This window comes from Phyllobates terribilis, unplaced genomic scaffold, assembly GCF_046119375.1.
Source record: "Phyllobates terribilis strain yellow unplaced genomic scaffold, ASM4611937v1 Scaffold_12__6_contigs__length_324123572, whole genome shotgun sequence".
Classification (NCBI taxonomy): Eukaryota; Metazoa; Chordata; class Amphibia; order Anura; family Dendrobatidae; genus Phyllobates; species Phyllobates terribilis.
In genome coordinates, this window is record NW_027362772.1 from 252,570,477 (window position 1) to 252,582,666 (window position 12,190).

The 12,190-nt window shown below is 44.3% G+C and overlaps 1 protein-coding gene across 1 annotated transcript in view; it reads right to left on the minus strand.

Annotated features, from left to right (window-relative positions):
• Positions 1-260: 260 nt before the first annotated feature.
• LOC141172525 (ATPase family AAA domain-containing protein 3-A) overlaps positions 261-12,190 on the minus strand; it is a 55,814-nt gene continuing 43,884 nt past the window's right edge. Inside the window, exon 16 of the mRNA XM_073656835.1 lies at positions 261-798. Coding sequence (XP_073512936.1) covers positions 619-798 — 180 coding nt within the window. The 3' untranslated portion in view covers positions 261-618. The remainder of the gene's footprint in view (positions 799-12,190) is intronic.

Here is a 12,190-nt window from a genome sequence, read left to right on the forward strand (position 1 = left end):
AGGGGAAAAAAAATACTTTTTTTAAGTGACAAGTTGTCTTTAAATACAAAGATGATCTTCTTGTGAAGTAGCATCTATCTACTTTTATCTGTGTCTCTGAAACTCCACTCTTAGAGACAGGACTTGTAAAGCAGATATTAAAGTTTGTGCAGTAGATATGATGGATTTAATTAGCCCATAGTAAGAAAATGTGGAATCCCCCTTTAAAAAAAAACAACCCAAAACTTGACGGCACAATAGAATAATACAGAGACGCGGGGAACGGCAGAGTTCATCTTTCTTTACAATGACATAATTCTCTACATTCGCCAGAGATCCTTTACAGCAGCTTCATTCAGGGTTAAACGAATGTCAGACATTTCTAGAAAACATTAATAATTATGGCTGCCCTAAAACAAATATATAAAAAAAAAACTAAAGAGAAGTTCGTTAGGGAATGAACGGTGAAGATGACATGGCGTTTCCTGAATGGAAGAGCTGTGGGTTTTGCAGCCATTGCTCCACTTTGTCCTCACGGATACAGAGAAGGCACGCCGCTGACCGGGTCATGGCCAGCTGTCGGCTAATCTGGCTAGTCACGAGGCCGGGTTTATTGGTCACCTAGACATTCCTAGCTGCTCATACAGGGGTTCCTTCTAGATGAGGAAGCAGAGGGTTTCTTCCAGGGTCTTTCCCCTCTTCCTTGCCCTCTGCTTTCAGCCATTCCATCTTCTGCTGGTGCTGCCGGATTGCGTCGGCCACGCGGGCATCAATCATGGCTTCTGTTAACACGCCATCTTCTGAGGCGTACGCGGCAGCCTGGAATATATACAAAGCTGAAGGTTATACAGCTAGAAGGAAAACAGATCGACCATAGTACTAAAAGACAGATGTGTCCGTCATGTGGGAGGAGGGTACAATCACAAAGGAATCATGTAGGAACCTAAAACCTAGCGGCAGATGTTGGCTTGTTTACAGATAAAGGGGTTCTCCACTTTGAGTAATCCCTATTTGATAGAAGGATCCCATAAATCATATTATAAAGTGATTCCTCTGCTGGTTCACATCAACTATCAGCAGTAATCTGTGGGGAAAAACCTGGCGGTAAGTGTGAAATCTCTCTGCAGCGCCTCCACAGGGGAAATTAAACATTACACCAGTGTCTCCCAAAATGTATTCGTTTTCTGTGTAAGGTCTCATTTATGGCATGTGAAAAAGAGTCTTTTTACTGAGTTCTTAGAGAGGAAACGGAGAAGAAATGTTACATTTTTGAGAAGGATTTGGAGAGTTTTCACTTTTTTGGAGCGAAAACTTTCCAAAATACTCAAAAACCTAAAACCTTTGAAAACTCCTCAAAAATGGTGATGGCCCATATCCGCCTCCCTTTGAAGTCCAGACAAGAGACATATTGTGCATTCAGCGTATTTGCTGAAATAGCAGCCAGTGCGAGGAAACCAAGAGACCTCACCTCTACAGATTCCCTCTCACTTCATCATGTAAATGACGGTGTCACCAGAGAATTCAGTGCCCGACCCGCGTCATATCCCCCCATTATTCTTGGCCGAATGCCATTATTTACCACAGACATAAAAGTGTCACTGTCGAGCCTGGCCAAGAGAGAAAACAGAATAAACAGGTGGGGAAGGTGCTCCATACCTTCCTAATTCTAAGGGCCTTTTCTTAAAACGGCGATCTCCAACTTGTGTGACACACAACTCCCAGCACACCCTGGGAACCACAGAAGTTTAAAGGCAGAGTGATGTGACAACGCGTTTTGATCCTACTAGGGGATTCTAGGTAGTATTGACAGGACGATTCTTTGTGCAAATTTTTTTTTTTAAAACAAAAAGTCAGAATCAGTCAAGATCTCATTGCACCAATTTTCTTTTATGAACCTTGGAAAAAATATCAATAAATTGACAAAAGACGCAGAGGCATTTGAATTAATCAGTGGCGGTGCAGGGAGCCAGGAGGGCTCTCTGTGCCTCAGCTGCTATTTTTTAACCGTAGAGGCGCGGCACTCCTGGGGGGTACAATGTGACCCTGGTTAGGAAACGTTGCCCTATCCAGAGGGTTTTATCGTTAGTATTAGGCTGTAAGGACAAGCCCTGCTGACCAAGGTAAAAGTGGTCAATTTACTCAAATTTCCAGGAGGAAAAAACAGAACACCACCACAATGTAGAGTTTAAAAAAAAGATGTTCCAGAGGTATCATTAATGCTACATTTACACAAAGAAGTTAATCGCTTCCATCTTTTCCATTAGAGCTGACTTCCACTTTGGTTTTCGTCTTTCGGACATTTTTATGCATTTCTTCAGCATATAGCAAATACACGTCACATCAGCACGCACCAATTCTCTGGCGGCTTTGCTGACACGTCCACTCTCCATGGGATATTTTTCGTTAATATGTCTCCCATTATATAAGCGTCTCTCTTCACTTCCCCCTAATGTCAATGGTGCACGGGCTGGGAGGGGAGGCTTGTGCTGACTGTGCACGTTCAGCTTCGGGTCACAAATGATATAGAAATGAAGTGACAGGTGTTCCCGAGTTGAAAATAGGTGTTTGTATCCAGTGTAGTGGATCGGCGTGACGCGTGATCGGTTACAGCAGGAACAAGGACTGCGGAGCAGACGTAAGGCTCAGGTATCATTATACTGCAACCAGACAGGGAAGAACCACGACAAGTGCCTGCAAGGTGGAGATCTTATGGGATTCTCTATCAAAGGTTCTGAACTTTTTTGTGGCTCGAAAAGCCATACAGCAAACCCCGACCTCCAGAGCCAGGGTCAGAGAAATGAGCCGCTCATAGGGCCATGTACATGTTCCTCAAAAGTCAAGAGAGATGGTGGTGGGGTGCCCAAGCTGGAGTAGAGCCCCATCAGCAATTTTTAAGTTTGACGCCAAGTGATCTACTAATTTTATTCTTTAGGGTCTGGTAGAAGTTAAAGGGCTATTCCTACCTTGAAATGTTATAGAATATCCACAGGATATCAATATGAGCAAAACATGTATCCAACTACCACCAAAAACTCGTTATCTTAAAACCATTATTTACGGATATGCTTTAAAAATCGAAATAGAAAAAGAAAACACTTGGCCTACGCGTTTCAAGCGTTAAAAGCTCTTTGTTATGGCCAACGCTCGAAAAGTATTGATTTGGTTTAAAAACACCTGGCCTACAAAGAATGGTTTTAAGATACCTGTTTCGTTCATATTGACTGTTCTACCTGGGAACCGGACCTAGGATTCTTTCGTGCACCGCACCCATTGAGGATAGATGCCCACACCGGTGAGCTGATGTGAACGCCCCCCTTTTTTCATATCTCCAGATACACTCTAAATGTCCAATAAAGGCAGGTCCCAACTAAATCCATCTTGAGAACAGGTCCCCGTCATGCACATTTGGGAGATGAGTAGTAACCGTGGATGCGCAGCTCTCTCTATTGATTTCTATGAGCGTTTGAAAAATGGCACAACACTTTTCTGTGGCAAAATTTGGACCTTCTATATAATAACATGAGACTGCTGTGCTTTTACTTTGTGAATGAGGAGTGCTTCGTGAAGCTGTGAGCAGAGAAATGGCCGCGCATGGGCAGCTCTAGATTAATTTAGAGTTTCAAAAACTGAAGAAAGCTCTTGTGCTGTAATTTTTTGGAACGACTATACAAAGCATTAGACAAAGTCGCAGATGTGAGGCCATCTCTGTACCCACAACCAAGCAAGACGAGACCCTCTGCGAGACAGAACCAGGGTTGGATATCCCCCAAGTATGCCATAAATGTCTCAGACAGGACAACCCCTTTGAACTCTTGTAATGATGGGTGACAAAAAGGGACAGTCTAGAACAGGGTTCCCCAACTCCAGTCCTCAAGGTCCACCAACAGGTCATGTTTTCAGGATTTCCTTACTATTACACAGGTGATGGAATGATTACCTGTGCAGGTGATGTAATTATCAACTGTGCAATACTAAGGAAATCCTGAAAACATGATCTGTTGGAGGGCCTTGAGGACTTGAGTTGGGGAACCCTAGTCTAGAAGACGATGACTTCTTTCATCCCGGCAGAGTGCCATAGATTAGCTATATTTCTGCTTGCTCCGGAGTAAAGCAGCCATGTTTTTTTATTCTTATGGTGCTCATTATCAGCCCTGTATAGTCACATCCAGTGTACGAGCAGCAAAGAGAATGAGGAAAAGGAGGCGACAACCGCTCTGACCACAATTCTTGTTCAGAAACGTGGTTGACAATATTTCTGTCCATTTAACTAAACAAACTTGTGCCAATGGAAGAAGGACACAAGTCTGGAAAGGAGGACATCAAACAAAAGATGTCCACCCTCACCAAATTATTTAAAGGTGATAAAAAGAGTAATAAACGTCACGACACCCTAAGGTAAAAGGGTCTCTGATGACTGTGGCCTCCTCAATTGTCCGTTTCAAGCTATTAGTCAAATTGGAGTTTTTAAGACCATAAAGGGGTTAATGATTGAGAAATAAGCTGGGCCGGCAGTAAAAGCGAACACAAGCTCAAGCAATTGAAGCCCCATTTCTATTCATGAATGCCAGAGACGTTGGAGCATTCGCATCAGACATCAATTCAGCGAGAGCAGTTTGACTTCGGCAGCTGGCAGGTGAAAGGCCCATCCTCCCCGCAAACTGCTTTTTGAGGGATTTTCCAGCGCAGCGGCCGTATAATGCAGATTAATTGGAAAGGGAGAAGCTCTACGTCCTCTCATCTCCGGCTGAAGGTCAAAAGGAACGAGGAGAAGCATTGAAAGAACACAAGAGCACCCAACGTGGAAGAATCCAGCGAATCCTGGGGTAACCGGGAACAAAGACTCAACCTTCTAGTTACAGCGAAGTAGGTTCCCACCAAGTCAACATTTCATGCAGAAACTACATAACCAAACAAGACCATAACCATATCCAAACCTGAACCTGAACTGTAGGTCGAAAAAAAAAACAAGACGCAGCAAAACCGAAACCACAGTGTGGAATAACGTTCTGGAGACTCATTTCAAATTTGATGTCCCGTGTCTAGCTGACTCCAGAAAGCCATGGTCAGCCGAGGTAGACCTACCATCAAATACATAATGTTGAGAGTCTACAGAAACCATAAAAAGAACTTAACTATAAGGCTTAGTAAGTTAAGGCATTGGTCCATCTTAGGCAGAAAAATTGGGGAGTAATAAAAGATTCACTGATTATCTTTAGTAAAATGATCTCTAGTTATGGGAGTGACCTGAAGGCTTCTTCTATATGTCCAGATCTCAGTGCTCAGGTCACTGCTGTGGCCAGTGATTGCCTACATGGGCATTTCCTAGCATTTTATGGGTGTCCCGTGCCACACGCGGCAGATGCTTGTGGTGTAATACAGCTGGCATCCACCTCTAACAGAAGCAATCGGCACACAGACCATGGGGTGCAAGGTAACAGGCGAATGTTGATTGGTCACCATGCAGCTAGAAGTACCTCTGTGCAGATCAACCACATGCTGGGTATCAGAGGAGACCATTATTTTACCTATATACTGCAGTACAGTGGTGAAATAAATAAAAATACGTCCGTGAGGGTCAAATAATCATGGGAGCTTTCTGTCAGAAACAGCGCCACACCTGTCGATAAGGCTGTGTCTGGTATTGCAGTTGGCTCTAGTAAAGTGAATGTACATGGAGCTGAGCTGCAGAACTAGTTGCAGACCTCGGTCACGTGTGGCACTGTTTCTGGAAGAAAGCAGCCATGTTTTTAACAGACAGCTACACCTATTTCTATAATAAGTGCTAGTTTATCAATCAAACTCCAAGTTTCACAAATATCTGCACCCGTTACTAAAAGTAACATGTAAAAGCTCAAAAAAAATAAAATAAATTATATGCCAAACAAAGAAAATCATTCTCAATATCTGAAGGAAACCTGAAAATCCGAGGAAGCGCTCAGGCCAGAAGTCTTCATTTCTCCATACAACAAACCGTGTTTTGAATCTTAATTATTAATAGCGAGTTTAAAAATGAATTACCATTAAACATTTACAAATGACACGAGAAGAGCTGAAGGCGTCGATTTGATAGAGGTAATTGCATGGTTTTTATTCTAAATCTGCAAAACAGCTGGCGGCCATTGCCGTGCCGCGTGGGAGGCCATTCCGAAAAGCATAGCCTAATGGGTTAGTGGAGAGCGGTGGAGATTATAGGACGGGCAAAAAAAATAACATACGGATAAGTAAATGGGATAAGCATTAATCAGGGACCAGCCCCACACCGGGAAGTAGGGATCCTTGCCTCTGAAATATCATGTATTGATGTACAAACCAATTAGAACAGTGTTGGCCATTGCCCACGAAGCCGTCTACACCTTCAGTACGCTGCCAATGGTGCGGGGCAATATGGGGGTACGCCAATAATGGTTGGTGGAAACTCTTAGGAAAAGAAATGCATGGAGCTGCGAAGCTGCCACCAACTGAAGGAGCCAACTGATGGCAGCTGGTACGAACGGCAAGAAAAATGGAGACATGCACGAGGGTGATGATACGTACTAAAAGGTTGGATTTGGAGCCAGGACCCCAGAGTGCTGAAATAGTGCTAACCACTGAGCCACCAATATGGCCCACAGGTGACATCACCCAGAAAAGTTTACTTTGTTGAAGGGGTTGTCCGGAGTGAAATGAAAAGTCCGCCCAATTGTGACCACGCGGCGTAAATAGAAGGCACAGTAACCATTGGTCTCTAAATCATGACTTGATGCTTTTATGCTCATGTGTCTGATGATGATGGCACAGGCCATTTTACCTCCTAGCTTAAGTGGTCTACAGCCACTGCAGCATCTATGCTGTTAGACAGTGGGAGGGAAGCTCCCGCCGCGTCACCCGATAGACAAGCCCTGCAAAGATATGTTGGGATGGTGTTAGCTCTCTTGGATTTAGGCAAGTGGTGGCCTATTTGTGTTTGATCCTCCTGTCAGTGGCTCCATCGGGGCTTACATGTAAAGCCCTGGAAAACGGGATTCGGGAGGCCATTGACCTTAACAATACAGATGGATTCAGGGTGTGCTCTGTCGGACATAATTTTCAGCCATATTTGAGCTTTGGCTCCAAGACACAGTCGACCTCCAGGCAAAAAATATTGTCCGACGGAGCACACAGTGACTCAGTCTGGCATCATTACCGTCAATGGCCCCCGTCAGCGCATATGCCCGAAACCCGTTTTCCAGGACTTTTGTCGTGAACCCCAATGGATGCCATGTGAACCCGGCCTTACAAAGAATCACAGCCAACTTGGGTGTCTGTCAATTTCAATAGACAGGTGTAATACAATGCAAGACTGAAGTGTATTTTTCAGGTTAATTACTTTTCACATGGTAAAATCCTTTAATGGGACTAAATACAATTGTAAAATAACAATCAATGTATTTTTTGGGAAAGAAATAAAAGAAAAAACATTTTACCATAAAAAAATACATGTGTGGCCAAAAGCGTAAAAAAAAATTCCCACATTTCATATTGCTCTATCTATAGACACCATTTATCCACTAAAGCAGAATTGCAAAAAAATAAAAACAAAATAATAAAAAAAACAGCTATACTGACATAAAAAATAAGAAGTTCCGACTCTTGAAACAGGATGAAGAAAGAAATAAAAATTTTTTTTTCCCAAAATGCTGCATCTGATAAAACGTCTAATGACGTTGAGATGACGCAGGCTTGGAGAAGTTTAATACACCGTGACAACTAAAAAAAATAAAATAAAATAAAAATTCCCAGCGCAGACAGTAGATACTACCGCCGACGTCACTATCCCGCTCATTGAGCCTTTTGTTGGAACCTCAGAAGGTTCGCCAAGGTTATTCCCATCCTCGCCGCTCTATGCCCTTGAAATTTACCATGTCAGCAACGACATGGCAAGGTCTGGCGATTCGAGAGGGGGGGATTAAATTAGATTAGAAAGTCCCCATTAACCTTTTACTGGCAGCGCAAGGGTTAAAGCCTCCATTTATTGGCGCTGCTGCTGCTGCTGCTGCAGTGTCTGGCGGCATTAACACCGGCGCTTAATACCTATAACGTGTTCATCCCTCGCAAGTCATCACCCAAAAAAAAAAACCCCTCTGCATTTCGACGCAGCCGTCGAATACTGCGATGCTTTGCGCTCGGCTGCTTTTCTGAATGACTTTCTAAAAATAGCCAAGCTGCGGGGTCCCTGCCTGTCAGGGGAGGTGAAAGGGATGGGTGGGGAGGGGGAAAATGGGAAGAGGAATGAGAAAAGATGACGGAGGAAGAGCGCGAGCGGCTGTCCCTGCTGAGAGCTGCTGGCGTACTAAAAACCAGCATCCCGCCTCATTCATATTCATACCGCTCATCTCCCCCCTGCGGACACGTTAACCCATTTCCGCAGACTTGGCTGACAAAGCAAGTCTTCCGCAGAGCTGGGAGGCGAGATACCCTTTAACAAGGTTACCCTCTCGGCGGGCGCTGGACGGTGGGGGTTACAGTGACAGAGTTCATGCGTTTATCAGGACAGATTCAGCTCGCTGCAGGTTGCACAGGCGACCATGTGTTCTTCCGTCATTCTCCGAGAGCTACTAAATAATGCAGCATTTAGTGGCCCAAGTGGAATGGCGTCCATTAAAAAAAAGCGGCACAATTTACCTTCTCTCCGGCTGGGATGTGATATAAATTGGTGTCATCCATCTCCTGCAGGTTTCGCAACCCTGAACCTCTAATGCTCTTGAATCAGCAATATTAGAAGCAACTCTCTTTCCCAGGCTCCCAAATTGCTATCTATGTCCATCCCCATCTATAACACGTTACCCCTCAGAATGCTTAGTGCCGGCTATAAAACATGGCGGAGAGGGGTACCGGTATACGGATGAGTTTCAGGGTTTGACACTCATTTACAGCAAAGGATATATTTTTTTTCTTTAATTTGGACCTGTAAATATTCCTGATTTGTGTGTTTTATTAAATAATTGTATTTACCACAAAATAATTTTGGGACATTCTATGGTGCACATTCCTCTGTTATCCCTAATAGAGATTTATGAATAAATTGGTTACGGAACTGGTACCGGGTGAGAGTTTGTCCACACACAGACACACACTGTCCAATCAGTACTAGTTGGGGGTGTGTCCCTACACACACTGATATTGTCCAATCAGTGGTGAGAGTGCAGGTACTAGTTGGGGGAGGTGTCCCTCCACACACTGACATTGTCCAATCAGTGGTGAAAGCGCAGGTACTAGTTAGGGGTGTGTCCTTACATGCACTAGCATTGTCCAATCAGTTTTGAGAGTGCAGGTACCAGTTAGGGGCGTGTCCCTACACACACTGACATTGTCCAATCAGTGGTGAGAGCGCAGTTACTAGTTGGGGGAGGAAGGAGAGGTGTCCCTACATACACTAGCATTGTCCAAATCAGTGGTGAGAGCGCAGGTACTAGTTGGGGGTGTGTCCCTACACACACTGACATTGTCCAATCAGTTGTGAGAGAGCGGGTACTGGGGGGGTGTGTCCCTACACACTAGCATTGTCCAATCAGTGGTGAGAGAGTGGGAACTAGTTGGGGGTTTGTACCTACACAAACTGACATTGTCCAATCAGTGGTGAGAGAGCAAGTACTAGTTAGGGGTGTGTCCCTACACACACTAGCATTGTCCAATCAGTGATGAGAGCGCAGGTACCAGTTGGGGGTGTGTCCCAATCAGTGTTAACAGATGGTGCTAGTTGGGGGTGTGTCCCTACACACTGACATTGTCCAATCAGTGCTAAGAGAGCTTTTGCTATTTGGGGGCGTGTCTCTACACACACTGACATTGCCCAATCAGTGGTGAGAGCGCAGGTACCAGTTGGGGGTGTGTCCCAATCAGTGCTAATAGACGGTGCTAGTTGGGAGTGTATCCCTACACATACTGATATTGTTCAATCAGTCCTGAGAGAGTCAGGCTGTGTAGGGACACACCCATTTGACAATTAGAAGAATAATGCAAACTTAGTCAAAAATATCTAGGAGGAATAATAGAGGAACGCTTTCCTAGAATCTTATAATCACAAAAGAGAGCCAAACTCTATATTAACACCTATGACTGATGGAAAGTCCAGTGAGGTCCTGTAGTTGTGATGCTTTGTGGTCCACATCTCGTATTTCTAAACGTCTGAGACATATGTCAGGTATATTACAAACCTCGGATAGGTCTGCACCCATCAAATGCCAACAATTTCTGTTTGTTACACAGTGGGCCGGCATGCATGCTCACCCAACCCGGATCCAGAACAGAGTCTCCACCGCTACTCCCGGTGTCTTATTGTCTGCAGCGCAGCAGCCAATCAGTGAGCTTAGTGGCCATGAGCAGCTCCAGCTGTCAACTCGGGCAGAGCCACTGAGCTCGGTGCTCTCGATGTGATGTCAGCGCCGCAGACAATAACAGATACCGGGAGCAGCGGTGGAGATCCATTGCTGGACCCGAGGAGGCTGAGTAAAGAACTTTTTTTTGTTTTTTTTTAAGATAAACTGCAGCCGTGGTCAGGGGTTTTCTGAACCTGGAAAATCCCTTTAAACACACTTTGGTAATGGTCGTGCACGACTGCAAACTGAGAATTATGGGACTCCATTTTCCCAATACAAGATGGGCCAATATACAGGACTCACCTTCACCCCATATTATCAATTACAGCATATCATGCCTTAAAGTCTAGCAAATGTTTACGACACGCCAAGTACTTATTGGGGTGCCAAAGTAAGTGCCCCCCTTAATGGTGTGCCCCTCGTTTATGAAATGAATGGAAGTTATTGAAATCTGCCATACTACCCAATATGAATAGGAAAAAACCCATAGAGGACAAAAAGCACATTGGGGTCTTATCTGGGTGGATATCGTGCTCACCTGATAGGGTTGTGTGCACACAACCACTGAAAAAGACATAGGCTGCTGCAGACACACGAGGAAGGAATCGAGAGCACTGGAAGCAACTGGGTTAACCTGTGCTGCCGTCAAAGGATGAAAAGGAGAAAGGAATCCAATTCTGTGGTTTATTGGTCAACGAGTTTCGAAGTTTCAAACCTCTTCATCAGGACAAAACCACAGTTTATTGGTCAACGAGTTTCGAAGTTTCAAATCTCTTCATCAGGACAAAACCACAGTTTATTGGTCAACTAGTTTCAAACCTCTTCATCAGGACAAAACCACAGTTTTGTCCTGAGGAAGAAGTTTTAAATTCGAAACGACTTGACCAATAAACCGCAGAATTGGATTCCTGTCTCCTTTTCATCCTTTGACGGCAGCGCAGGTTATCCCATTTGCTTTCAGTGCTCTCGATACTATCCAATATGAAAGGATTGTGATGATGTGATGCGCAACATATGAAAAACACCCTAACTGCAGTACCTTCCCATCCCCCACTGAGGCTACAAAAGGGACAACAATGGCTGTAAGCGGTCATCAATAAAAGGTGGAGAAGCTAGCCCGGGTCTTCTCTTCTTTAGTTCTGCAGTTGCCCCCCCCACTGTACTAGGACCTGCGTATCTGTGATGTAAAGAGAGAAAGGAAAAAAAAAAGCGTCTTCTCACAATCAGGCAAATCCTGACAAAAGGCAATATTCAGCCTGTGGGGAGAGTCAATGTAAAAGCTCTCGTTCAATGCAGCGGGATTGAGGCCTCCTGCTCCCTGGCCCTCGCTAATGCAAATGGTTATCCACCCAGCGGAGATAATGGGCTTGAAACACTGCTCTGCAGTCATTTTCTGCAATTTGTCACACGGGCTCAGCTGCCTGAGCTCAATCAGGCGTCGCGCCATCGTTTTGCGCTTCCCTCTCCCCTTTATAATACCATTATTTAGTTCTGCATTCTTTATTTTTTTCTTCTACAAGGGACATGAAAACATGCAGAAATAATGGGGAAAGCCGGGATCCGACACCACATAGATTCTAATTAGGGCGACACACACAGGGATGTTGTACGGGAGGAATGATAGTAGTGGTAGTCTTCATCATAAAGGTCCTACCAACTCCCTGAAGGGATGGGTGAAAATACCGTGATATATTTTGCCTTAAACCCTTACCGTCAAAGCCAAATTTTCATTTCTGCCCTTTTGTTTTTTTATTTCTCCTCTTTCGAGAGCCATAACTTATTTTCTTTTATTACTTTTATCATTTCTTTCTTCCCTTTTTTTATTTTAATGGACTTTATCATATTGGCCAATTAATTGTATATTTTGATAAATCATT